The sequence below is a fragment of the Capsicum annuum genome, chromosome 10, assembly GCF_002878395.1.
Source record: "Capsicum annuum cultivar UCD-10X-F1 chromosome 10, UCD10Xv1.1, whole genome shotgun sequence".
NCBI classification, from domain to species: domain Eukaryota; kingdom Viridiplantae; phylum Streptophyta; class Magnoliopsida; order Solanales; family Solanaceae; genus Capsicum; species Capsicum annuum.
The window spans coordinates 220,319,331-220,345,750 of NC_061120.1; the positions used below are offsets into that span (position 1 = coordinate 220,319,331).

Here is a 26,420-nt window from a genome sequence, read left to right on the forward strand (position 1 = left end):
TATTTTGGGATTTTCTCTATAATATTTTGTTGTTGTTAGGTGGGGGGGGCTCATGTTTGTGGTGTGGTGAAAACTCCAAGATAGACTATTTCTTTCTGTACACCAACTATTTTGATACAGGTTTGACGTCCTCAATTTGGTGCAAGACAAGAGGCCTTTCTCATGGATTATAATAAATTAAGGAAAATGTAGAGGAGAAAAAGAAGAGAATAAATAGGCTTCGATTCGAAGAAGAATGGCAAAACTGTAGTATGGAGAGAGAAATAGAAGAGCTTTTAGAAAGAAGTGAGCTTCATTTTGTACATTTGAAGAATAGCTAATATCATTTTGGTATACCCATGAGGTTTTGAAGGATGAGTGTCTTTTGAAGAGAACCATTTATTTTGTAGGTTCTCTATCAGTTGTACATTGAAGCTTTTTCCATCATTAATGAAATGTAACATATCTGATTTAAAAAGTGGGAAAATTATAATAACTGTGTGACGCAGGGCTATTTCACTTCCCACTAAACACACTTAGTTTGAGTCCATCAGAAAAGCAATCCCTAAATAAGATATAGGCCAAAGAAAGATGCAGAACCTGTGATACCAACAGGATTCACCATGTTGGTCCTAACCACAAAACAGTTTTAACTTTTCTTTTTCTTTTTTTTTTTTTTTGATAAAGTAAGGTATTTCATTCACAAAAGGGCATCAAGAAGATGCATAGTTACAACTTTCAATGAAAGAAAAATTGACAAAAGAAACTGGAATGAAGAAAAAGGGAATCCCTTTACAGTACGTCAATCTAAGATAAGGAACTAAGGAGCTCCAGAAAATGTTCAGTATACATTAGCCAATCTAGACCAGCAAAAAAGTAAGAGTAGACATCTAGTTTTGAGAGAGTGATTTGGAGTTGAGATTCAAGCAAAACACCTCCTATTCCTCTCGTTCCAAAACAGTTCTTTGAGAGAGAGAAAAAAAAGAGATTACACTCAGCAAATTGCATTTCTGAAATTAAAACCCCATCAATTCCCACTGTACAAATTTTTAGCCATAACAAGCTCGTAGTCACATAGAAGAAATTACTATCCCTGTCTTTTTCCTTTTGATTGATTTTGTTCTTATCAAAGTACGGTAGTAATCAGGCTAATATAAGAAGAATTAGATTGCTATCCTATATCTAGATTGCAAATGATAATATAACCATAATTAGAAATACTAATGATAAAACTTTTCATATTCTCATCTAGAAATCCTCATAAGGAGCTGTCTTTATGTTGTTATCACCAGTTCAATAAGTGTTTAATCTTTTCCATCACTAGTTCCTCCTAGGAAAAACAAACAATTAATACGTAGCATTCCACCGGTAGATTAGTTTACAACAACAACAACATATCTAGAGACTAGTATAATCTCACAAGTGGGATCTGGGGAGGGTAGTGTGTATGCAAACCATACCCCTACCATGGAAGGTAGAGAAATTGTTTCTGGTAGACCCTCAGCTCAAGTAAAAGCATTTCAAAGCAGTTTGAAAAAAGAAAAAATGGGAGTGAAGAAGCCATCACAAAATACAAATGAAAGCATGACAGAACATTCTTAAAAGGGTACAGTAACTACAACACAGGCAGATTAGTTTAATTTTAAATTTTTATGTAGTAAATACGTTCAAAACATTGGGATCAAAATAGTAACAAGCATCTAAACAATCTCACTCCTGGGATTCCTTGTTTCCATGAAAGCTTCTAAACATAATCGTCAACTTCTGGTTTTAACTTTTATAATGATCATGGTTAGCTTGTGATTTTGAGGTCTATAATAACCAAGTGTAAAATCTCAGAATTAAGAAATAGACAAACAAAAAATTAGGATACTACTTGTCCGACTTTATCAAACACTTGAATACCAGGCGGGAGAAACACAAGTAATAAAGACTGTACCAAAGACATAATAGGGCGCTCATCCTCATCTGTCGTAACATGAGTCATCAATGCCAAGTTTTTCACCAGTCCACAAGCTTCGCCTTCTGGGGTGTCACAAGGACAAAGCATGCCGAACTGGCTAGGTTGCAGTGCTCTAGGACCACTAACTTTTCTAGACTTTTCGAATTGTGGTGAGATCTTTGTCATGTGACCCAATGATCCAATGTATGATAACCTAGCAACAACCTGAGTCATGCCTTTCCTGTGCATCCTAAATCGTTTTACATCCCAATTACCTGTAGATAGGGTTCTCTCCAGGCCCTGAGTAATATAATCTTTGACTATGTATTGAGAAATGTCCAAACGGCTGGAGCGACTTGGCCTGGCAAGAAGAGCATCTATTGTCTTCCTAGCTTCATCATTCAACGTCTTGAACAAATCCTCAAAAAGGAGAGATAGTAGCTGGCCGGAGAGTTCCAATCTTTTGTTCCCCACATAGTCTTTGTCATCCATTGCATCCTTGTTTAAGATTGCTTCCATCATGCGCCTCATCATTACTGCAACATATATGCATTTCTTGCGGAAATTATGCTGATGGACAGGAACATTTGCAAGAAATATGTCACGAAGAATACTCAAAGCTCGGGCTCCCTTCTCAACTGGACCAGTAGAATATAAAGGCATTTTAAGCATCTTATCACTCTCGAGGAACTCCAGTGCTTGCTGTTGTGTATACAACTTGAGATCTGCACACTCCTCGATTGATGGCAAAAGCAGAGCACTCAGCCGAGGATCTCTTCCTATCATTTGCACAACCTCTTGATCGCTCTCCATTCCCATGGCCTTCATGACAACCATTATGGGGACCTTGGTTTTGAACATATTCAACTCTAAGTATACCTTTTCTTTTTCCATTTTTATAATCGTTTTGCTTTTTGTTTTTTCTGTGCTGCTAGTTACAGATGCTTGCACACAACCTTTTTTATCTGTATCAATGATTATCCTGTTCTTTGAGAGCTGCTCTTGAATTAAAATTACCTTCTCAGTGCCTTTGATTACAAAATATCCTCCTGGATCAAGTGGGCATTCTCCAAGTCTTGCTAGTTCATCTTCATCTTTCCCATATAGCACGCAACAACTGCTTCTTAGCATAATTGGCATCCTTCCAATGATAACATTCTTCTTTGTTGACTCTACTGTCTGCCCATGACTTCCCGTTGTGTACCTGATGGTGACATAAATTGGTGCCGCATAGGTTCTGTCGGATAGTCGGCATTTCTGCGGAGATAATTTCTCAGTTACAGCATCAAAAATCATTGACGGTTCCCCAATGTGGACATCCATGTACCTAAGATAAATACTGGGGTCCAATGTTGATCTAATCTCCTGATTCGCTCGGACAATCTTCTTAATTTCCGTCTTAACAAAATAATTGAAGGAGTCCAAGTGTTGCTTCACCAATCCTCTCACCTTTAGGAATTCTGGAACAAGTTGAAACTTGTCCACCAAATTCTTAATGGGAGAAGCAAGGTGCTGCTTGTCAATTCCGTGGCTCGAGTCGTCTGCCGTACTGGACATGGTAGAATCATAACCCATACCTGCTGCCAATCAATTTTCCAGTAGAACAAAACCAGAAACAATGAGATTGTAGAAGCAGTGAGGATGACAGCCGAAACACTGCAAGATGATTTCTTTTCCCCTGCCACAAAAAGGTATAGAGCACGGATTAGTTCCGGGCTAATTCAAGAGCGATTACCCACCAATATACAAGTAAAACTATCAACCATCACTAGCAGCTTGTTTTCAGAAAGTGAGATGTCCATGTAATGAAAAAGATGTAGGTATACATACAAGAGTACAAGGGGCATATGCTCACAAATTCTCCGCTTTATTACAACTACATTTCAAGCTTAAAATTTCATAATTGCCATTTCAACACAGCACCATTTAAAGAGTATTTAGAGAATCATAGTATTCGCTGGCATCTATCTGCATCCTACCATCTAGAAATACAACACAAGTACACAGAAGAAAAGCTAAAAGCGAAACAGAAATTGCCTAGCACGCATGTACTTTGGATATATTCGATTTCTTCCGATTTCAAAACATTCTTCTTTCCCCTCATCTCCAACAAAATTTTGTTAGTTATGCAGGTATTACTTCTGCGAGTATTAGTAATTCCATCTTTTAACTCAGCATAAAATAAAAAAACAAATCCCTCATAACTTCATAAAATAAAAAACCAAATCCCTCATAACTTATACATGTACTACTTATGCAAGATTTAATACCTTCATAACTCATTTCCAAACCAGCTACCAAGCGAACCCTTATTAGTTATGCAGATATTAGTTCTGTGGGTATTAGTAATCCGCATAAAATAATACACCGATACACTCATAACTTATACATTTATAGTCATACGTGTTTCTAAGTTGTGACCCAAACGTCGTATTAATTTTATAAATGAATAACTTACCTCCTAAGCAACTATCCTACATGGTATTACTTATAAAACAACAACAACGACATATTCAGTGTATTCCCACAAGCGCAGTCCATAAAGCTACCTCGGATGAGGTAGAGAGGTTGTTTCCGATAGACCCACAGCTTAGGACACAAAACAGTAAAAAGGCATAGGCATAGTAAAAAAAAAAAAAAAAAAAAAACAATGGAATAACACACCAATAGAGAATAACCTAAACAAGACACCCACAATGTAGTTACAAGGCACTACAAATAGGAAACTACCAAACGCATGCATAGCACTTATGACCACTGGCCTGGCTACAAACAAAGCACTCTTACCTACTATCAAGGACGCACTCCCACCTACTAACCCTCTATCCTGATACGCGTCCTCCACACCTTCCTATCTAGGATATGTCATCCACACTTATGCAAGATTTAATACCTCCATAACTCATTTCCAAACCAGCTACCAAACGACCCCTTATTAGTCATGCAGGTATTAGTTTTGTGGCCATAAGTAATCCTCATAAGATAATACACCAAATCCCTCATAACTAAAACATGTATTACTTAATGCAAGATTTAATACCTTCATAACTCATTTCCAAACCAGCTACCAAACAACCCCTTATTAGTTATGCAGGTATTAGTTTTGTGGGCATTGGTAATCCGCATAAGATAATGCACCAAATCCCTCAAAACTAATACATGTATTACTTGTGCAAGATTTAATACCATCATAACTCATTTCCAAACCAGCTACCAAACAACCCCTTATTAGTTATGCAGGTATTAGTTTTGTGGGCATTGGTAATCCGCATAAGATAATGCACCAAATCCCTCATAACTAATACATGTATTACTTGTGCAAGATTTAATACCTTCATAATTCATTTCCAAACCAGCTACTAAACGACCCCTTATTACTTATGCAGGTATTAGTTAGTAATCCTCGTAACAAAATACACCAAATTCCTCATAACTAAAACATGGAGTATTACTTATGCAAGATTTAATACCTTTGTAACTCATTTCCAAATCAGCTATCAAACGACCCCTTATTAGTTATACAGGTATTAGTAATCCGCATAAGATAATACACCGATTCACTCTTAACTCATACATGTATTACTTATGCAAGATTTAAAACCTTCATAACTCATTTCCAAACCAGCTACCAAACAACCCCTCATAAGTTATGCAGGTATTATTTCTCCGGATATTAGTATTCCACATAAGATAATACACCGATTCACACATAACTTCTACATGTATTACTTATGCAGTTTCTAAAATACCAACCAAATGTCGTATCAATTTTATACATGAATAACTTACCTCCTAACTAGCTACAAACACTGTATAACTTATATAGAAATTAATACATAAATAACTTTCTTCTTTACTACAAAATACGGGCAGCCCCGTGCACAAAGCATTTTTAACGAATCAAAGCCCTAGACAATATCAAAAAATAAGCAATTTTTTGGTAGAAATCGAAAATGCTAAGATTAAAAAAACTGAAATTAATTAAAGGGGAAGATTTACTTACGATTTAAAGCCCAAATATTTAAGGGCGATTTGGCGTTTGCATTTTCTACTACTTGAAGGGTTTAATGGAACCCAGTGAAGGTGAAAAGCAAAAGAGTGAGGGTTTTAGGGAAAAAAGAAAAAGAAAAAAAAAAAAAGAGAAAGCTTTCAAGTTTTTTTTGCTTGGCAAAAGTAAAATAAAATAAACATACACTTAATTTATCATATTTAATTATTTACATAATTTCAGTCCTTATAACGTAATTACAAAAATATCCCTATGGTAATAGAAGTTCCCTTTTAATTGCAAAAAAAAAAAATTACAAAAGTCTCAACTAATTGTGTATTTCATTGGATGTATCTAGAGTTAATTATATATTCCGACAGACCCAAAATAGAAAAATAATATATCAGGAGTTAATTATATATCTTTACAAAAAAAAAATATATCTTCGTTAGATTTTAAGTAATATGCAAAACGTTGCTATTTTCTGTGATTAAGTTTCAAACTGTTGAGTTTTATGTTGTCTTCCAATATTTTAACAACAGCGGTATTTTAACACTTTTGATATTTTAACAATCCCTCTGTTTATTTTTATTTATCATATTTTAAAGTTAATTTGATTAATTTTTGAAGCTCAGTTGAATTATATTAATTTTATATTTTAAATTTTGATGTTTGAAAATTATATGAAAAATATTATAAGTTGAAAGTTTTTTATATTAATATGAAGAAAAAAAAAATTCTTAAAATTGTTAGTTGATGTCTATACAGTTTAATCTATCCAAGCGAAACATGACAAATAAAATGCACGGTGGGAGTACCTAATAATTTTTTTAATTGATAGTAGTTGGTAAAAACAGTTGTTGGAGCTAATTAAACCTTTTATTTTCCAACTAGCCCCCACTAAAAAGAATAGCCATGATTTGTCTTGGAACATCTTAGGAGCAATGAAAATAAATAAATTTTTATCAATAGATGTTTGATTCTTTAGACTCAAAATGTGATTTATATAATATACAATATGTGTGATTTTTGCACTAAATGAACTTGGATGACTAATCTCAAATATTGCTTATATTATATTGGAATTAAAAAATCCAATTAAACACCAGATAAAATTAACTTCTAGAACATTGGCTCTAACAATTCCATCATCGTCTATCAAAACGATCGGAAATGTTTCATAAAAGTAGGCATACGATGTATAAAATGTTCACGCCCTTCTTTATCACTAAAGATAGGATGTTCTATTCATCCAGCCGCTATTTCATCCTCGTTATAACGTCTCAAGTACCCTTAGAAAACATCCATTCTTTTTCTCAAATATATTTTCTCAATGCTCCCAATATACAATAGTTGCAACATCAACTACAAGCCAACCTATGACTCAAAAAAAGTGCAGCTCGGTGCACTAAAGCTCCTGCTATGCGCAAGATCCAGGGAAGGTCCCCACCATAAGGGTGTATTGTACGCAGTCTTACCTTGCATTTCTGTCATAGATTCTTTCCAAGGCTTAAACTCATGACCTGCTAGTCACATGGCAACAACTTTATCAGTTACGACAAGCCAACCTATGATAGTTTTTCTCAAATTTAACTTTTCAAACTCTTTTATACACGTTCAGTAACAGTCTCTCTACCTTCACAACGTAAGAGTAAGGCCGCATACATACTACCCTTTGTGGACCACACATGTGGGACTACACTGGGTATGTTGTTGTTTATACATGAGCTTATTTCAAATGTTGCAATTGCAAGGATGACAGGGAAGTTCTCAATCCATCATTATATTGGAAAGGCACACATTGAACGTGAAAACCAATGGCCTGGCACGATAAGAGTGTGCCATGCCTGCTGGTTGCCGTGTTAAGGCGTGCCACGCCCTTGGCATGGCGTGTCATATGAGCTCTCAAATATGCACCAGATCGAGTACTGAGGCACGATACAATATCAGATTACTGCAGAGCAGCGAGCCTGCTTCATACATTTTGCATCTGCTACATGCAAACAGAAGCATGATAATCACCACCTTGCGATAAAACGTGTGATGTTATAAATATAGAGTAGAAGAAGAAACATAAGGACGACAAAAAGTTAACGAGAACAAAGGCAACAACACGTATGAAACTACAATCAAGGTTCCCCTAGTTTTAATCGCGGGACAATGTTCATTGATTGGAGCTCCTGGATTAGGAGCTTGCACGCGTAAGGCAACTTCATCGTAGAAATATTTTCCCTGTTCTTACACATGGAACAAAATCCAGTCTTCAGCTTGTAGTTGTAATATCCCAATAAACCACATTTTCTGCAAACCTGAACCTCGAATGGATCACTGGAAAGCATCAAGCGCTCGTATATCAACATACTGGCACCATATGCAAGTAAACAATCACGTTCCATTTCTCCCACACGTAAACCTCCATTTCTACTCCTACCTTCGGTAGGTTGTCTTGTCATTGAAACACGAGGTCCAATCCCACGAGCGTGAATTTTGTCTAGGAAATGTGTTTCAGCTTTTGGTAATATATTGGCCCCATGAAGATGTATGCCTGTATTGGCATACCGGTAATGCCTGAATAAAGGAAGTCCTTGCCATTGTAGCTGTAGCCATGTTTTACAAGAGTTTCGCTGATAGCATCAACCGTGTCTGCATGACCACTGGGTTCTCCAAAAGCACTGCCGTAATGATACCTCCCGCATGAAACTCCAGCTTTACTTCCGAGAAGCTCTATCATCTTTCCCACTGTCATTCGGCTTGGAAATCCGTGAGGATTCATAATAAGTTCAGGACAAATGCCACGTTCAGAAAACGGAAGATCTTCCTGTTGTACAATGGTGCCACAAACTCCTTTCTGCCCATGCCTGCTACTAAACTTGTCACCAATCTCAGGCCTACGGGTATCACGAATCATAAACTTGATGCTTAAATTGTTGTTTTCATCGGAGTGAAGAGCCACTCTGTCGACAACAGCTAACTCCCCTTCAGTACCTTGATAAGTTTGTCTACTTGGCTTGTATGCAGTATCAGGCAAGACAGTAGGAGACGTGCCTGGTATCCACCTCGTGACTATAGGGGATTCCTTGTTGATATAGATATCATGACGTCGAATAATTTCTCCTGGAGCGGCTATTTCATCATCATCCAGAATCTGCATCCTATCAGCTTCGTATCCTTGACGCTGTGGTTTAATTATTCTATCTGATGTGCAACTGTCATACTTCTGACATATGGCTGTGTATTTTTTCATCACTATGCAACGCCCAAAGCCTCGATCTAAAGAAGACTTGTTCATTACTATTGCATCCTCTATGTCATAGCCACTATAACTCATCACAGCAACGGTGGCATTCTGACCAGACCCTAATTTATCATACCCAACCAGCTCAATTGTTCTTGTTGTCAGTAAAGGGCGTTGAGGATACACCAAAAGGTAGAGCAAACCGTCCATCCGATTCAACTAGTTATAGGCAATGTTTCCCATAGCTTGCTTACCCATCGCACACTGATAAGTATTCCTAGGGGACTGATTGTGATGAGGATAAGGTATCAAACTGGCACAAACACCTAAGATTGTGAAAGGCTCAATCTCAATATGCGTTGTTTCTGGTGTGGCCTCCTTTTCGTATAGAGCAATCAATGAGTTCTCCTCGTTGACATCAAGATATTCAATCAAACCATCCTTTAGAAAGCTGTTGAAGTCACACACACCATCCCTCAACTCTTTCATATGGAGCTCCTTGATCCTGGAAACACCTTTATCAGCAATTACAAGTGGACGACAGACACGTCCACCATCTGATGCAATGTAGACGCAGCGCTGCTTTTTATTCACAAAAATGCTTACAAACTCTCCGATTTTACCAGCCCTCCGTAGCTTCCTCATAGCATTAGCAAATCGCTGCAGACTCTTGTGCTTGCCTAGCATGAGTCCATTTAATACGATAAGATAAGAACTTGGCACATGAAGTTCTTCTGCTGAAAGTAGTTCCAAGTCCTCAACACCTAAGTAGTAGCACTGTTCCATCATGTAAAGTTCGGTTACATGTCACAAAAATAAAGTAAGAATTTTACGTACTGAATTTAGCACAAACTGAGAAGTTAGATTTCATTATGGTTATTAACGCAAAATGCAACAAAATAGGAATATAACTATGTCTAAGATTGGTACTTTTTTAGGAACACTGTCCCGCCAAGTACTTGCAACTTCCCACCATCAATTGTACGAGGTAAATCGGTTCATCAACATGTAAGGACATGATAACTGTCTCGCTTTCTAGGATCACCTTGACGACATGATTCTCACCAACTCTCTACGGACTAAGAACATTTTATCCTTAAACAAAAGCGTCAGTTAACAGCGCTATTGGTTCTTTGTTTTTTCAGATAAATCAACAGAAACATTTGCAAATTAAGTGTAACATAAGCAACTGAAAACATTACCCCGATATATGCAATTCAGCAGCAATACGTGGTGAAATTGGTTTGGATTATTAAGGATACCACCTATCCTACTTCATTACGCACTTAAATACCAGGCGGGAGAAACATAAATAATAAAAACTATACCAGAGAAATAATAGGGCGCTCATCCTCATCTGTTGTAACATGAGTCATCAAGGCCAGGTTTTTCACCAATCCACAAGCTTCACCTTCTGGAGTATCACAAGGACAAAGCATACCAAACTGGCTAGGTTGCAGTGCTCTAGGACCACTAACTTTCCTAGACTTCTCGAATTGTGGTTTGATCTTCGTCATGTTGCCCAACGTTCCAATGTATGATAACCTAGCAACAACATCAGTCACGCCTTTCTTGTGCATCCCAAATCGTTTAACATCCCAGTTGCCCGTAGATAGGGTTCTCCCCAGCTCCGAAGTAATTCTGTTATATTTCTTTATACAATATAAAATGTACCGAGCACTGGGGCTAGCATCAAATTCCCTCTTAGATTCAGCATTCATCGTCTTGAACAAATCCTCGAAAAGGAGGGATAAAATCTGACCGGAGAGCTCCAGTCGTTTGTTCCCCACATAGTCCTTGTCATCCATTGTGTCCTTGTTTAAAATTGCTTCCATCATGCGCCTCATCATTACTGCAACATATATGCATTTTTTGCGGAAGTTATGCTGATGGACGGGAACATTTGCAAGCAATATGTCACGAAGAATACTTAAAGCTCGAGCTCCCTTCTCAACTGGACCAGAAAAATACGAAAACACATTAAGCATCTTATCACTCTCGAGGAACTCCAACGCTTGATGTTGTGTATACACCTTGAGATTTGCACATTCCTCTATTGATGGCAAAAGCAAAGCACTAAAACGAGGATCTCTTCCTAACATTTGTACGACCTCTTGATCGCTCTCCATACCCATCGCCTTCATGACAATCATTATAGGGACCTTGCTTTTGAACATATTCAACAGTAAGTATATCTTTTCTTTCTCCATTTTTACAATCGTTTTGCTTTTTGTTTTTTCTGAGCTACTGATAACAGATGCTTGTACACAGCCTTTATTATCCGTATCAATGATTATTCTGTTCTTCGAGAGCTGCTCTTGAATTGAAATTACCTTCTCCGTGCCATTGACAACAAAATATGCCCCGGGATCAAGTGGACATTCTCCAAGTTTCGCTAGCTGTTCTTCATCTTTCCCATATAGCACGCAAGAACAACTTCTTAGCATAATAGGCATTCGTCCAATGACAACATCCTTCTCCGTTGATTCTTGTTTTTTCCCTCTCATTGTACTTGTGTAGTCGACTGTAACATAAATTGGAGCCGCATAAGTAAGACTAGATAGCCGACATTTCTGTGGACTTAGTTTTTCGGTTACACCATCATAAATCATTGATGGTTCACCAATACGGACATCCCTGTACCTAAGATAAATACTGGGGTCCCTTGTCGATCTAATCTCATTATTCGCTCGGACAATCTTGTTTATTTCCGTCTTAACAAAGTAATTGAACGAGTCCAAATGCTGCTTCACCAATCCTCTCACCTTTAGGAACTCCGGAATAAGTTGATACTTGTCCACCGGATTCTTAATGGGAGAAGCAAGGTACTGCTTGTCAATTCCGCGGCTCAAGCTGTCTGTCTCATCGGACATGGTAGAATCGCGGCCTATCGATCTTCCTGCACAACAAAACCGTAAAACAATAAGTTTGCAGCAACAATGCAAGATTGATATCTTTTCGCGCTGCCACTACAACCGTATAGAGCACAATGAATAAGGGCCTAATTCAAGAGAAATCACAAACAAATCTACAAGTACAACCATTGACCATCACTAGCAGGTATACAAAAGAATCAAACGCTAATCAAGGATTTGAAGTTTATGGATTTCATGAACGACCTCAAGTTTTTTTTGTTTTTTTTTTGGTTTTTCATTTGATGTCCGGGACCCGCATTGAAATCCGATTAATCCATTTCGGGGGAAAGCGGTCCCTAACAAGGAAAACCTCTGGTTAAGGGAGAGCAGTCCCATCTATTCCACCGACCCCAAGTTAATATACAACCATAACTAATTTCACATTCAAATATTTCTAGAAATCAAAGTTACAATTTTGTGCGAGCGCAACGCTTTGCACGTGACATGCACACGTCATGGGCTCGAACCATGGTATACACAAATATTTAAAAATTTGTAACACTTTAAAGTGACTACATATTGCATATAATTATTTTGATAATTAGGTCTTTGATTCCTTCTAGCAAATTATCATACTTAACATAAGAATTTAAGTTCTTTATATTGTGAATAAGTTGAAGCATTCAAATCCCAATAACCACATTGTACCGGTGTAATATCACAAGCGAGGTCCGGAGAGAATAACGTGTAAGCAAAACTTACCCTACTAGGTAGAAAGGTTTCAAAAAATCACCAACTAGAACTCAACAAGAATAGTGCGTATGCAGACGTTCACCTACAAAGTAAAAAGTTACATCACCAAATAATAATTCACAAAATTCAGTAATTTTGATTTAAATCTATTATGTATAAATAATCTATTCAGAATTGACTTTGGTCAAACTAACATGTAATGTGTGGGTTAATTAACCATAGATGGCAAGTTGTTATAATATTGTCCCAAATAAAAGTTTAATATTTTAAGAAAAACGTTTGATATTTAAGGAAAGAAAAATACAAGCTGAGTTTTAATATGCATCTAAGTTTTATTTTTTCTTAAAAAAAATAAAAATTGAACCGCATTATATTACTTTCTGTCCACTTTTACTCCAAAAATAAATTTTAACACACTTTTTAACATATAATAGGTACCTCATACCTACCACGATAAGTGAAAACTAACTATGTACACCTCCCACCACAAGTAATATATAATAGGTAACTAACTGTATTCACCAATTCTAACGCACGTGGGAAGAAATTATCCAGCATTTTATTTTTATCGAAATTTGAACATGAAATTTCACTATTCTCAATCGACTTCATTGATCATTAGAACATGTCTGAGGATAACTGAATTTCGAATAGTGCTTTTTTGCTTTTATGCGGCTATGAATTTTCAACCAAAAAAAAAGTTCTGTTTTATTTTAGAAAATCAGTAATTTGTATTCAGTGAGGATTTTGCTGATTATAATGTTGTTTTATAATCATTAAAATTTTAACATAAAAAATTAGTTAGAAGCTCTTTTTATTAAATTTCGTAACAATTCAAATTACGTCACATAAATTATGATAAACGGTGTAGTAATTGGCACGCTAATTATGGATAGCCAGAGAGAAAGAAAAAGGTTTCTCAATTTTATATATTGGATGAACAATGTAATAAATTTAAAATGTTTATATGTAAAGCTACAGCTATTAATTAACATGAATAATTTGTATTATTCACTTTGATATAAAAAGTAATTAACCTTTTTCATTTTTAGAATTAAGCTGTGGTGCAGAAGAATAAATACAAAGTTTATAAATTCGTAATCTTTGAAAAATCAAACAATTAGTCAAATAGGGTAATTAAAAGTGTGAATCCCAAATCTATCTTTTTGACTTAATCTTTGTTTTAGTTATGTCCAATCCAACTATATAACAGTAATAACCAATAAAAATTCTCGAGTTCGAGTTTTGAAAATTTGATGTGAAGTAAGAATTTGAACTTTATATGTTTAAGTTATTTTATTCCAAATCAATATGTATATATTCTATGGAATTTTCTAGATAAATATATACTTCTGGATAAAAGCTATTGAATTCTGTCGAACTTGTAAATATATTCCAATTAGGGGCGGAGCTAGCATATAATGAGGGAGTTCATCTTCGACGAAAAATTATACTATTTATATAAGGTTAAAATTATTTTTTATGTATATATATAATAGACGTTGAACTCCCTTCAGTTAGTTTATGTGTGCATTTTTTGAACCTCTACAATAAAAATTCTGACACCGCCACTGATTCCAACTCCCTTATCAGAAAAAGAATCACCTTTGTGAGAAGCATTTTACCATTCGCTTTGAGGCTTCTGTGTGAATCTAAATATAGTCGAGCCTCAATACGGATATCGACACCAAATAGAATACAGATATTCAAACATCAATATCTCTCTTCTTTTGACAACTCTTTGATCCAAATTTTCCTGTGTCATGTTTGAATTCACAAAATTACAATACGTTTTGACACATAATAATATAGTTAGTTTAAGACTACAAATTTCAAATGTTTTTTTTATTTTTTAAATTTTATATCAAGTTAAAATCAAACAAATAAATTGAAATCGAGAAGTAAGAGTATCATCTTTCCGTGTTAGAATCAACAAATACATTTTGATTTTCCTTTAATTATGGAAAATCGTTTTCAATACTTTATGCTAAAATATTTAGACTAAATATTGATGTTTACGTGTATTATTTCAAAAGAAAAAAAACTTTTAAGTTAAAGAAATTTGAAGTTGTTAAGATGTTACTTAATTTAGAATAACTAGCACACCGCTAATATTTACTAGTACATTTGCTTTTTGCCATTATTTAACAAATGACAAAACAAATATTTATTTCTAATATCACAAGATATATAGTACTCATAGAAAAGCAAAATTTCCTTTTTTTTATCATGGCGTCTGAAATTGTCAATAAGAAAAAAGGAAAAGCAAGGCACTCTTTTACTATGTACACTAAAAAGACATTACGTATTAATTATGAGATTAAATTTATATTATAATTAATGATATAAATTTATTCATTATATACAATCAAATCATCTAAAAATGATTATATAACTGTTAATAATACATAATTGTCCATAAAAGGTGAGACATTTGTCAAATTATGTTTCGAATCTAATTCACACCTCAAAAATTAGCTCTAAAGTAGGACGATTGCCAAGCAATATGTAGTCCAATTTTTTTTATCATGGTCTAATGTGGAACACTTTCCATCAACCCCGCTCGAACCCGAGCATTTTGTTTTGGCCAAAAAATATAAATTTCGACAGTTTGGAGCTTGATTACAGAAAATTCCGATGTTTTGCATAATTACTGGAAATCCTAATTTTATGTCTGTCAAGATACATAATTAGCTCCAAATATATCCAACAAAGATATATTTTTTCCTTTGTAAAGATAATAATTAGCTCCCATTACATTTTTCTGATTTTGGATCTATCGAGATACATAATACGTTCAACGACGATACAATTTTTTTTTTGTAAAGATACATAATTAGCTCCTGATATACTTTTTTCGATTTTGGGTCTGTCAAGATACAGAATTAACTCCTGATATATCCAATAAAGATACATAATTAGTTGAGATTCTTATAACTACTTTATAAGGGTGGAGATTTACAGAAATATGATAAGTTAAGATATATGTCTATGTTGCTTTTTCCTTCTATTTTCATGAAAGAGTGTGTAAATCCTTTCCCTATATATATAGCTTCACATATTACTTTTCTTTGCCAAACAAACCAAAATGACTTCTTTTTCTTCTAATTTCTTAGCAATATTTTGCATTGTGCTTCTTGTTTTCATTTTTTTCTCAAAATCAAATGCTCAATTGAATTCCAATTTTTATTCAACTACATGTCCAAATGTTTCGAATATTATTCAAAATGCTATTATAAAAGCGTTACAATCTGATGCACGCATTGGTGCTAGTCTTCTTCGACTTCATTTCCACGATTGCTTTGTTAATGTAAATTTTAACTATATTTTCTTGTCAAATTCTTTGTTATTCGCAATGATGAATTAAATCATGAGTTTGGGGGGGTCGGAAAAAAATATATGTTGTCATGATATACAAGATATATATGCATCTTAGAAAAAAAATATATTGTCACGATATACAGTATATATACATCTTGGAAGTACTAGAGCCTGTTTGGTCAAACTATCGAAAATCAACTTATTTTGAGAAGTAATTTATTTATCATGAGTGTTTTAGAAAAGTTAATAATTTGTATTTAGCTAAATTACTTGAAAAATGTTTTTGTTAGTATTTTGTATTTGATCAATATTTTCAAAAAGTGATTTTAAGTGTCAAATTATGATAAAAGAAAGCTACTACTAATTACTTTGTTAAATATGATTTTTGATATATATATATATGGATACGTAATTTTGTCCTAAAATCATGTTGATACATAATTACTTTGTCACAAATGATTTCTGCTACTACTCAAAAACGCTAATTTCTTCACTAAAATCTTGGTCAAACAGCTTATTCTTCCAATTCAGAACCTGCAACGTCTAAATTTTAAATACGATCGTCTATCGATGCTTGAATTAGTTTATTTTATGATTTTTTTAAAGGTGATTAATTTTTTTTTAATTTTTTTTTTTTTTGGGTGAATGACTAGGGATGTGATGCATCAGTATTGTTGGATAATAATGCAACAACAAATATAATAAGTGAGAAAGATGCAAGACCAAATGCAAATTCCTTAAGGGGTTTTAATGTTGTTGACAACATTAAGGTTGTTGTTGAGAATAGTTGTCCTGGTGTTGTTTCTTGTGCTGACATTCTTGCTCTTGCTGCTCAATCTTCTGTTTCTCTGGTATGTAACATTATGTTATGCGAATTCTTCAAAACTGCACTACTTTTAAAGAATACGGTACACATACTGACGTATATTGACTTTTTTGAAGAGTTTGACCAACAAAGTTTGTGGATACTGAACTTTAATGTGTATTTGAAATACTGATGAATTATTTAAAAATATTTTTGACGGAGCTCGAATCTCGAGTTTATGAGCTCTATGTGGATTCTTGATAACATAATGTTATATGAACTCTTCAAAACTGCACAACTTTTGAAGGATTCGTTACGCGTATATTGACTTTTTTGAGAGTTCGACAACAGAGTTTGTAGATATTGGATTTTAATGTATATTTGAAATACTGATGAACTATTTAAAAACATTTCTAAGGAGCAAAGGCGGAGCTAGATTCTCGAGTTTATGAGCTGTATAATGTTATACGAACTCTTCAAAACCGCACTGCTTTTAAAGGATTCGGTACACGTATATTGACTTTTTTTGGAGAGTTCGACAAACAGAGTTTGTAGATATTGGACTTTAATGTTTATTTGAAATACCGATGAATTATTTTAAAACATTTTTAAGGAGTAACGGCGGAGCTAGAATCTCGAGTTTATGAGTTCTATGTGGATTAATTAATATACACATTAAGAAGATTCTTAAACACTAAGTTACTGAATTTTGTCGTGCCTCGTACATTAAGCAAACCTATAGCTTCATCCCATAAAGGAGTGTATTACAAAATATTCTGAATAAATTATTTATACATATTAAGTGAATTTCCAAACACAAATACATAATCTCGACTAATATTGTTAGTTCTATTTGGATTCTTGATAAAGTGTATCTACACACATTAAGAAGATTCGTAAACACAAAGTTACTAAATTCCGCCGAGCCTCACACATAAAGCCAACTTATAGCTCCGCTTAAAGGAGCGTATTTCAAAAATATTCTGAATAAATTATTTATGCATATTAACTGAATTTCCAAACACAAATACAAAATCTCGATTAATATTATTTTTTTAATTTTTATTTTTTAATTATTTTAATGTGGTGCAGGCAGGTGGTCCTTCATGGAATGTATTGTTAGGAAGAAGAGATAGCAAAACAGCAAATCAAAAAGGAGCTAATACTTCAATTCCTTCTCCTATTGAAAGTATAAATAATATTATTGCAAAATTTTCTGCTGTTGGGCTAAATACTACTGATCTAGTTGCCTTATCAGGTATTACTATTTTTTTACGGTATCAAATTACTTAAAAGATAATTATAAGTGAACGTACAGTAAAGAAATTGACTATGACTTTCATCACTAATCTATCGCTAAATAACTCATATTGCTGATACTGAATAGGATTAACAACAGATTAATATACGAAAGGTTTTTTGACTTTTTAAAAATTATTGTAGCTATATGAAAGTTTTTTCATCACTAATTTGTCGCAAAATAGCTCATTTCTAATTTTGATAGTTTGTTGTTGCTAATAATATTTTTTGTTATCGGTCGCTAGAGAGGATTAACGATAGATTAATATGCGAAAGTTTTTTGACTTTTTTTAAATTATTTTAGCTCTACGAAAGTTTTTCCATCACTAATTTGTCGCAAAATAGTTCATTTCTAATTTTGACAGTTTGTTAATTCATCGTTAAATAGGATTAACGATTGATTAATATTTTTGCCTTTTTTTGCATTAGGTGCTCACACATTTGGACGTGCTCAATGTGGTTTATTCAGAGAGAGGCTTTACAATTTTAGTGGCACTGGAAAACCTGATCCCACGTTAAGCACAACTTATTTAGCTAAATTAATGCAAATATGTCCACAAAATGGAAGTTTTACTACTTTGGTTAATCTTGATTTAACAACTCAAGATAAATTTGACAACAATTATTTCACAAATTTGCAAAATCAAAATGGACTTTTGCAGTCAGATCAAAAATTATTTTCAGGAATTGGTGCATTTTCCAATATTGTTAATACATTTAGAAGGGACCAAAATGTCTTTTTCCAGAACTTTGTGGTGTCAATGATTAAAATGGGGAATATTCGTCCATTAATAGGGACTAATGGTGAAATTAGATCAGATTGTAAGAGAGTTAATTAAAGAAAGTTTTATTTGTTTAGAATTTAGATTGATTATTATTAAATCAATCTAATATTTCATTTTATTGTAATATTATTACTAACTATTTGTGGATTGGGATCATGTAAAATTTATATTTGATGAGTTCGATCTTTATGTATTTATTGTTGAATTTATTATACTTTTGAAATTATGTATTCGGAATCTTATATACATTGGTTAGTAATTCTTCACACATATATATTTAGATGCAATGTTGAATTTGATTGAAACTTAGTCATAATTATTCTCTTCATGCATCCGTCTTGTATGAACTGATCATCATTTCTTGAATAAAATTATATTTTACTAAATTCATTATAGTTTTAAATTTATATATTCAAGATCTCATATATTTTGAATTTTATTTCATGTGTATATGAACATATCGAGTTCGATCAAATCTTGTTTCAATTACGCAATTCATTCACCGTCTTTTGAAGAGTTAAACAAATTTTTCTTTAATTATTTTAACAACTAGACATTACAATATATTATTGAATGCATTTCCACTTTCAAATGACACATTTAGAATTTCGTATACGATAAAATTTAGTTATTTTTCACACATATATATTAGTATCGAAAATACTGAATTCTGTTGAAATCACTAATTTTCTCATCTTCTTGCATGTTGTAATAATTTCCAAGTCCTGGTGGGCCAAAGATACTTTGCATAATAATATGTTTAATATATAGTATAATCTTATCCATTTTGGTTTAATATATAGTATAATCTTATCCATTTTGACTTAAAACTGCACAATTTTTTCTCAAAAGCCACTTTTGATGAGCAACTACTATCATATGAAATTTTATTTGCACATTCATAATTTTCTAGTTTACTCGTCTTTAATAAAAGAAATTATCAATCGACTGATATATGAATAACGATAGTAAATTAGACCGACATCATCAGTATATTATTTTCATACTCGTCTTATCAAAATTACCGACTCTGATAATAATTGCTATGTTGAAATAATCCAAAAATACTTATTGTGTATGAGACACGTTAATTTCATTTTTTTTTTTAGTCCAACATCGATATCGTACAGTACCAGACGAGACACCTTGATCCCACACTTCATTATTATCTTTTTGCATATGGAAAATTTAAAGATGTGCAATTGAAAACTTTTTCAAGCCCTATATATGCAATAATTTTTTATAGGAAGCATTACATCCAAATTGATCTAATCCGATGCAAATTCAAATAATCTAACTCTAATATTAATATCGAATACCATAATATCGATCTCGGACACCATACAAAACACCATCACTCCCAAAACCTGAGAAGTGGGACTCATCATTCGCCTACGTTGATGATGACATGGCATGACTTGGGCCCTATACACCACCATTTACTAGCAACAATAATATACTCAGTGTATTTCCACAAAGTGGTGTCTGAAAATTGATGATATATATGCAGTCCATACCATAGATATGCAGCCTATGCCACTACCTCAAACACTCCCAAACTTTAATAAGTGGGACTCATTTGCCTACGTTGATGATGACTTGGGTCCTACACACCACCATTTATTAACAACACTAGAGGAGCATTGCCCGTGTCAGCACGGGCCCAATAATTAACACGGCATGACCCGTGTTACCATGAATCACAATAATTAACACGGCATGATTTGTGTCAGCACAAACCCAACATTAAGATATTTATTTATCTTTTCAATCTTGATATATTTAAATAAAAAATTTTAATAAAAGGATTGCATATGTTTTCTAGGATTCATCCGTAATCTAACATGAATTCAACATATGTTATTTTAATATGTATTTAGATAATTTAAGTTGTTAACTATTGTAATTTATAATATTTTTTATGTAATTTTCAAATTAATATACGTTACTTTTCTTGTCCAAATTTTTATGGTATTGATAGTCAATTATATTTTAAAAATAAATTAAGTTTTTAATTATTATGATTTATAATACTTTTCTTCTATTCCAATTTCAGTGACACTAATATAATTTCAAAAGTCGACCAAATATTTTATATCTTTTGAATTTTTTAAGTTGCTAATTATTGTGATTTCTAGTATTTTTCATGTAATTATTTTGAAATATATGACATATTAAATTGTTTTTAGATATTTTAAGTTGTTAACTATTGTAATTTATAATACTTTTTATGTAATTTTTGAATAATATATGTTACTCTCCTTGTCTAGAGTTTTGTGTGGACGATAGCCAATTATATTTTTTAAATGATTTAAATTTTTTATCATTGTGGTTTATAATATTTTTCCTATTTCAACTCATGTGGCACAATGCTTAAATGACCATAATAATTAATTAGAGGTGATATAGTAAAATATAATTATTATTATTTATTATTTATTATTTTTATTATATGTATGTGTTAATTCAAGAAGAATTTGGAAACATTTAGAAATGTGTTGAATGTTACAAATGTTAATAATCCATTTGGTGATAAGATTGTTTCAAATATCGTATATTTAAGTAAATTGATTAGTAAGATGATAATTTATTGTCAAAATTAATTATTGATACAATTAAATAAATTTTATTCTTTATTTAATTTCATATCAAACATATAATTTACTTTCTTTCTTATTTGTTACTACAGTTTCACCTAATTTATTTATTTTTCCTAATATATAGAAGAGAAAATTTCGATATGTCTACTTATGTTGTCTGCTTCAATCATGGTTTTATTATATTGCCCTTAATTAATTATTATAAGTCATTTATATGTTAAAAATAATAAAATTTATGTAATTATCAAATAATATATTTACTCCCTGTGTCCCAATTTATGTGGTTTCGATACAATTTTGAGAATCAATTAAAAAATTTATATATCTTTTAAATATTTTAAGTTGTTAATTATTATGATTTGCAGTACTTTTTCTTTTATCTCAATTTATGTGGCATTGCTAAAATAATGATAGTCAATAAAATTTTTATATGTCTTTTAAATATTTTAAGTTATTAATTATTGTGATTTGTGGTAACAAATTAGTTTTGAACATGACAGCCAATTAAATAAATAAAAAAAATTTACTTCCAATATGTAGTTATAGTTAATTAATATAAATTAATAGAATATATTAAATATTTAAATCATTATGATGAAATGATGGAATTATTATATATTGAGGCATGTTATGTAATTAAGTGGGAGGGTAAGGATTTTTTGGTAATTGCATGAGTGGTAGTCGAAACCACCTCTTCTATATAATAGAAATACTCAGTGTGTATTCCCACAAAGTGGGATCTAAAAAAGATAACATATACGCAGTTTATATCACATATATCCAGTCTACACCACTACCTCAGACACTTCCAAACCCTAAGAAGTGGGACCCATTTGCCTACGTGGATGATGACATGGCATGACTTGGGCCCTACGCACCACCATTTACTAACAACAACATAATCAACGTATTCCGACAATGTAGGATCTGGGAAGGATAACATATATGTCGTCTATACCACATATATGCAATTTATACCACTACCTCAAACACTCCCAAACCCTAAGAAGTGGGACTCATTCGTCTACGTGGATGAGCTCCCCCACACCACTATTTACTAGCAACAACAATACTCTCAGTGTGTTCGATCACTCCCATAAAGTGAGACATGTGAAAGATAATATATACACAGTCTATATCACATATATGCAATCTATACCACTACCTCAGACACTCCTAAACCCTAAGAAGCGGGACCCATTCGCCTACATGGATGATGACATTGCATGAATTGGGTCAATAGGCCCCACACACCACTATTTACTAGCAACAACAACATGCTCAGTATATTTTCATAAAGTGGAGTTTGCGTAATTTATACGACTATCTCAAACACTCCCAAACCCTAAGAAGTGGGGCCCAATCCATTCGCTTACGTGGATGATGACATGGCATGAATTAGTCTCCACACACGACCATTTACTAGCAATAATAACATATTTAGCGTATTTCCACAAAGCGAAGTTCAAAAATAATAACATATATGCAATTTATACCACTATCAGACACTTAAATAGAGAGATTGTTTTTGATATATTCGGCCCACGACAAACACCACCATTTAGTGAAGCAAGAAAATTACCAAATTTCTGCTTACGTACAAGAGATAATTCCCCCTCTTTTTCCTCCTCTGTATCTGAGCTGGTTCTCTCTCTCTCTTTCTCTGTCTATATACTTTCTCGGGTTGGAATTTAACCCGTATTACATTTTACTCACAAAAATCAGATCCCTAATTCACTCAAACATGAAAAATCCACTCAAAATTACCCAATTTTCATAGCAATTATAGCAAATTATGCTCACTTCTTTCATCAAAATCCAATCTTGCTGACTTCCTTAAGGTCCTTTTCTCTCTCTTGTTTTTGTTCTTGCTTAGTTAAACAAAAAGACCCTAAATTTAAATTGATTTTAATTTGATAGAAATGAGTTTTGAATTGTGGGTTTTCATCTAGGCTTATAATCTTGGTGACCCTTTTCGTTTCTTGATTTTATTTGGTCATTTTGTTGTGTTAAATTGATTTTAATTTAAGAAAAAAAAAAGGGTTATAATTGTGGTTTTTTATTTAGAATTATAATCTTGATGACCCTTTTGTATTCTTGATTTTTTTTAAAAAAAATTGGTTTTGTTTGTTGTTGTTGTTGTTGTTGTTGTGATTTAGCTAAAAAGATTGCACCTTTATTGGAATTGTTGGTTTTGATTTATTGTTTTATAAATTATTTGGGGCTTTTGGTTAGGTTTAGCTGGTTGATGAATTTGGGCTTTGATTTTTTTTTAAGTGGAATAGCAGAAGGAGTTATTGGATGAGGGTGAAAGTTGAAGGTTGAGGGTGTTTGTTTAGTTGATTAGGATAAAGGGTAATCTTGATTTTTTTATTTTTTTTGGGTGAAGTGGGAAAGCTCAGGTTTTTGTGTTTTGGGAAAGCTCAGGTTTTTGTGTTTTGTTTTGTATTGGTTGAATTGCTATGGAGGATAGTACACCGAATACGATGAATCTTGATCTGAATTTGGGACCTGTAGAAAGTCCTACTGATGATTCTGAGCCTGTTCCTGCGTCGTTTCCTATTGAGGATATGAATTTAGAGGATTTGTTAGATGGTTATCGGTTTAGGGAAGTTGTTAGGCAAAGGAGGAGTAGATGGAGGTCAGCTTTGAGGAGCATTCCTGTCCCTGCTGAAGCTAGAAGTATTGCGCTGGAATTTATTGGTAGGAGTGAACCACAAACAGGTGATGTTGTTGCTGAGGAGAGACCTTCCGAGGTGGAAAATACATGTGGTAATAATAATGTGTATTCACATGATGAGATTCTAGGGAAAAAAGAAGACGATGAGAAGGGTAATAGTGAGGAGGGAGGAAGCTTCTTCGATTGCAATATATGTCTGGACTTGTCTAAAGAACCTGTTGTTACTTGTTGTGGTCATTTGTTTTGTTGGCCATGTCTTTATCGGTGGTTACATCTTCATTCGGATGCAAAGGAATGTCCTGTTTGTAAAGGGGAAGTGACTATGAAGAATGTAATCCCAATTTATGGACGTGCAACTAATGTACGGGAGCCTGAGGAGGATTCAACTCTGAAAATCCCTCATAGGCCTCAAGCAAGGCGTGTTGAGAGCTGGAGGCAGACTATTCAAAGGACAGCATTCACCATTCCGATGGAAGAAATGATTCGCCGTCTTGGCAGTAGATTTGATTTGTCTCAGCTACAACAACAGAATTCTGAAGGTTCTCATGAATTACCTGAGCGAAGCAGCTCTTTGCTCAACCGTATTCTTACTTCCAGGGGACTACGCAGAGAACAGAATCCTGTTCTTCCTTCTGATGACGTGGTTGACTTGACACAGACCAGTCCTACTAACTCTGAGGTGTGGGAAAGCCGTCGTCTTTCCTCTCTGTTACTCCGTAGATCAAATTCACACCGAGCTGCTAATTATGCCAATCTTGCTTCTGCCTTTGGTTCTGGTGGAAGGCTTGTTGAGCCATTCTTTCGTAGTAACACTGTGGAGAGGAATCAGGAGCAGCCTCTACCAGTTGACGATAGAGATTCTGTTTCGAGCATTGCTGCTGTTATACACTCCGAGAGTCAAACCATGGATACTGCCGCTGAAATAGATTCTAGAGTATCTCTTTCGACATCATCTTCCCGAAGAAGAACTGATGCTTCCAGAATTTCAGATGTGGATAGTGGAGATTCACGTGCACCTAGAAGGAGGCGGCTAAACTGATTCGAGGTCTTATCATGTTCAGCCTCCCAAGCCCCCTCCCCCTCATTACCCGTATGGCATTGATATTTCTGAGTTTTTTAGGCATATCGGTAGGAAATGTACTCTTTTCCTTTAGTTTCATAATACCTTTCCAGTTTTCTGCTTAGTCTTCTCTCATTAGTTCCCATATCCGGCTAGTCCAAGCTTTCAAGTTGCAAGTCATATGAAAAGAACCTGTTTTAATAATCACGCGAATTTGTCTCTACCTCTGTAAATAACCATGCAAATGGTAGTTTTGTTGGTGTATTCCTGCTCTTGAGGTATCAATAAATCGAATATTTAGTGATATAATTCATTCCAGTTGCTTATTTTGGTATTTTCTGCGACATGAAAGTGGTGTGTGCACCTTGTATCATGGTGGCTGTACACAGTGCTAGATTGTACTTGTGGAGAAGTTGTCGTCTGATCTCCTGACGCTCCCTTCGTACAACATTTCGGAATCAATGTTGGTCAGTGTCATTCAAATTCTCTGGTTATTGGTATTGATATAATGTCTTTTGGATGTTACTAGCTTAAGGATAAATCATCTGGTGTGTTTCGAAGTTAACCTCCTTCCATAAGCACTCTTCAACAATTGAAGTCCTCTATGTAGTTCTGCATCCCATAGTGTTTTGTTTGTTTGGACTCTTAACTTTTGATGCCGCTCCCGTGTCGGATTCTCCGAAAATTCGCTACTCTTGGAGAATCCGACACGCACCCGCTGACAATTTTGGAGAGTCCGAGCAACATAGGTTCCATCAGATGTGTTGGATCCTTCAATACGGATGCTGCAGCAGTTTTGAAGAGTACGAGCATCGCCACAGTATAGAGCTTAAGAGCTTTTGGACTTCACAACAACAACTATCCCTTGGTCCTAAACAAGTCAGGTTCGGCTTTATGAATCTTGACTCAGCTCGAGTCAAGTTTTTCGACTAGGACTAAATAATTTTGATCTAAGGTGTGAACAACATTCCCTTTGCTTCTTTGTTTAGATCTAAGTTTGTTGCAGACTACTATGTTCTATGCCATCACATCTTGGTGCACAAAATTATCTGGTATCTGTACCGGCGAGCGATAGTACCGGTATCCTGTAGAATAAGTCGACGTGCACACAAGTTGGT

General features: G+C 34.0%; 4 protein-coding genes across 4 annotated transcripts; 2 read left to right on the top strand and 2 right to left on the bottom strand.

Annotated features, from left to right (window-relative positions):
• Window positions 1-638: 638 nt before the first annotated feature.
• LOC107843969 (DNA-directed RNA polymerase III subunit 2) lies at window positions 639-6,112 on the bottom strand. The gene is made up of 2 exons (XM_047397501.1): window positions 5,925-6,112; window positions 639-3,599 (listed from the first exon to the last, which is right to left on the bottom strand). The coding sequence occupies exon 2, from the start codon at window positions 3,494-3,496 to the stop codon at window positions 1,844-1,846; it is 1,653 nt and encodes a 550-aa protein (XP_047253457.1). The 5' UTR covers window positions 3,497-3,599; window positions 5,925-6,112; the 3' UTR covers window positions 639-1,843.
• Window positions 6,113-7,935: 1,823 nt separating this feature from the next.
• LOC107843973 (DNA-directed RNA polymerase III subunit 2-like) lies at window positions 7,936-12,374 on the bottom strand. The gene is given in 4 exon segments (XM_047397502.1): window positions 7,936-8,406; window positions 8,409-9,921; window positions 10,473-12,043; window positions 12,186-12,374. Coding segments are annotated over 4 exon segments (3,462 nt in total). The 5' UTR covers window positions 12,196-12,374; the 3' UTR covers window positions 7,936-8,038.
• A 3,466-nt stretch (window positions 12,375-15,840) lies between these two features.
• On the top strand, window positions 15,841-19,159 carry LOC107844720 (peroxidase A2). The gene is made up of 4 exons (XM_016689077.2): window positions 15,841-16,062; window positions 16,727-16,924; window positions 17,971-18,136; window positions 18,607-19,159. Exons 1-4 carry the CDS (start codon window positions 15,841-15,843, stop codon window positions 19,014-19,016), a joined length of 996 nt encoding a protein of 331 aa, XP_016544563.1. The 3' UTR covers window positions 19,017-19,159.
• A 3,993-nt stretch (window positions 19,160-23,152) lies between these two features.
• LOC107843974 lies at window positions 23,153-25,608 on the top strand. Its single transcript, XM_016688417.2, has 2 exons — window positions 23,153-23,403; window positions 23,952-25,608. The coding sequence occupies exon 2, from the start codon at window positions 24,025-24,027 to the stop codon at window positions 25,279-25,281; it is 1,257 nt and encodes a 418-aa protein (XP_016543903.1). The 5' UTR covers window positions 23,153-23,403; window positions 23,952-24,024; the 3' UTR covers window positions 25,282-25,608.
• The last annotated feature ends 812 nt before the right edge of the window (window positions 25,609-26,420 follow it).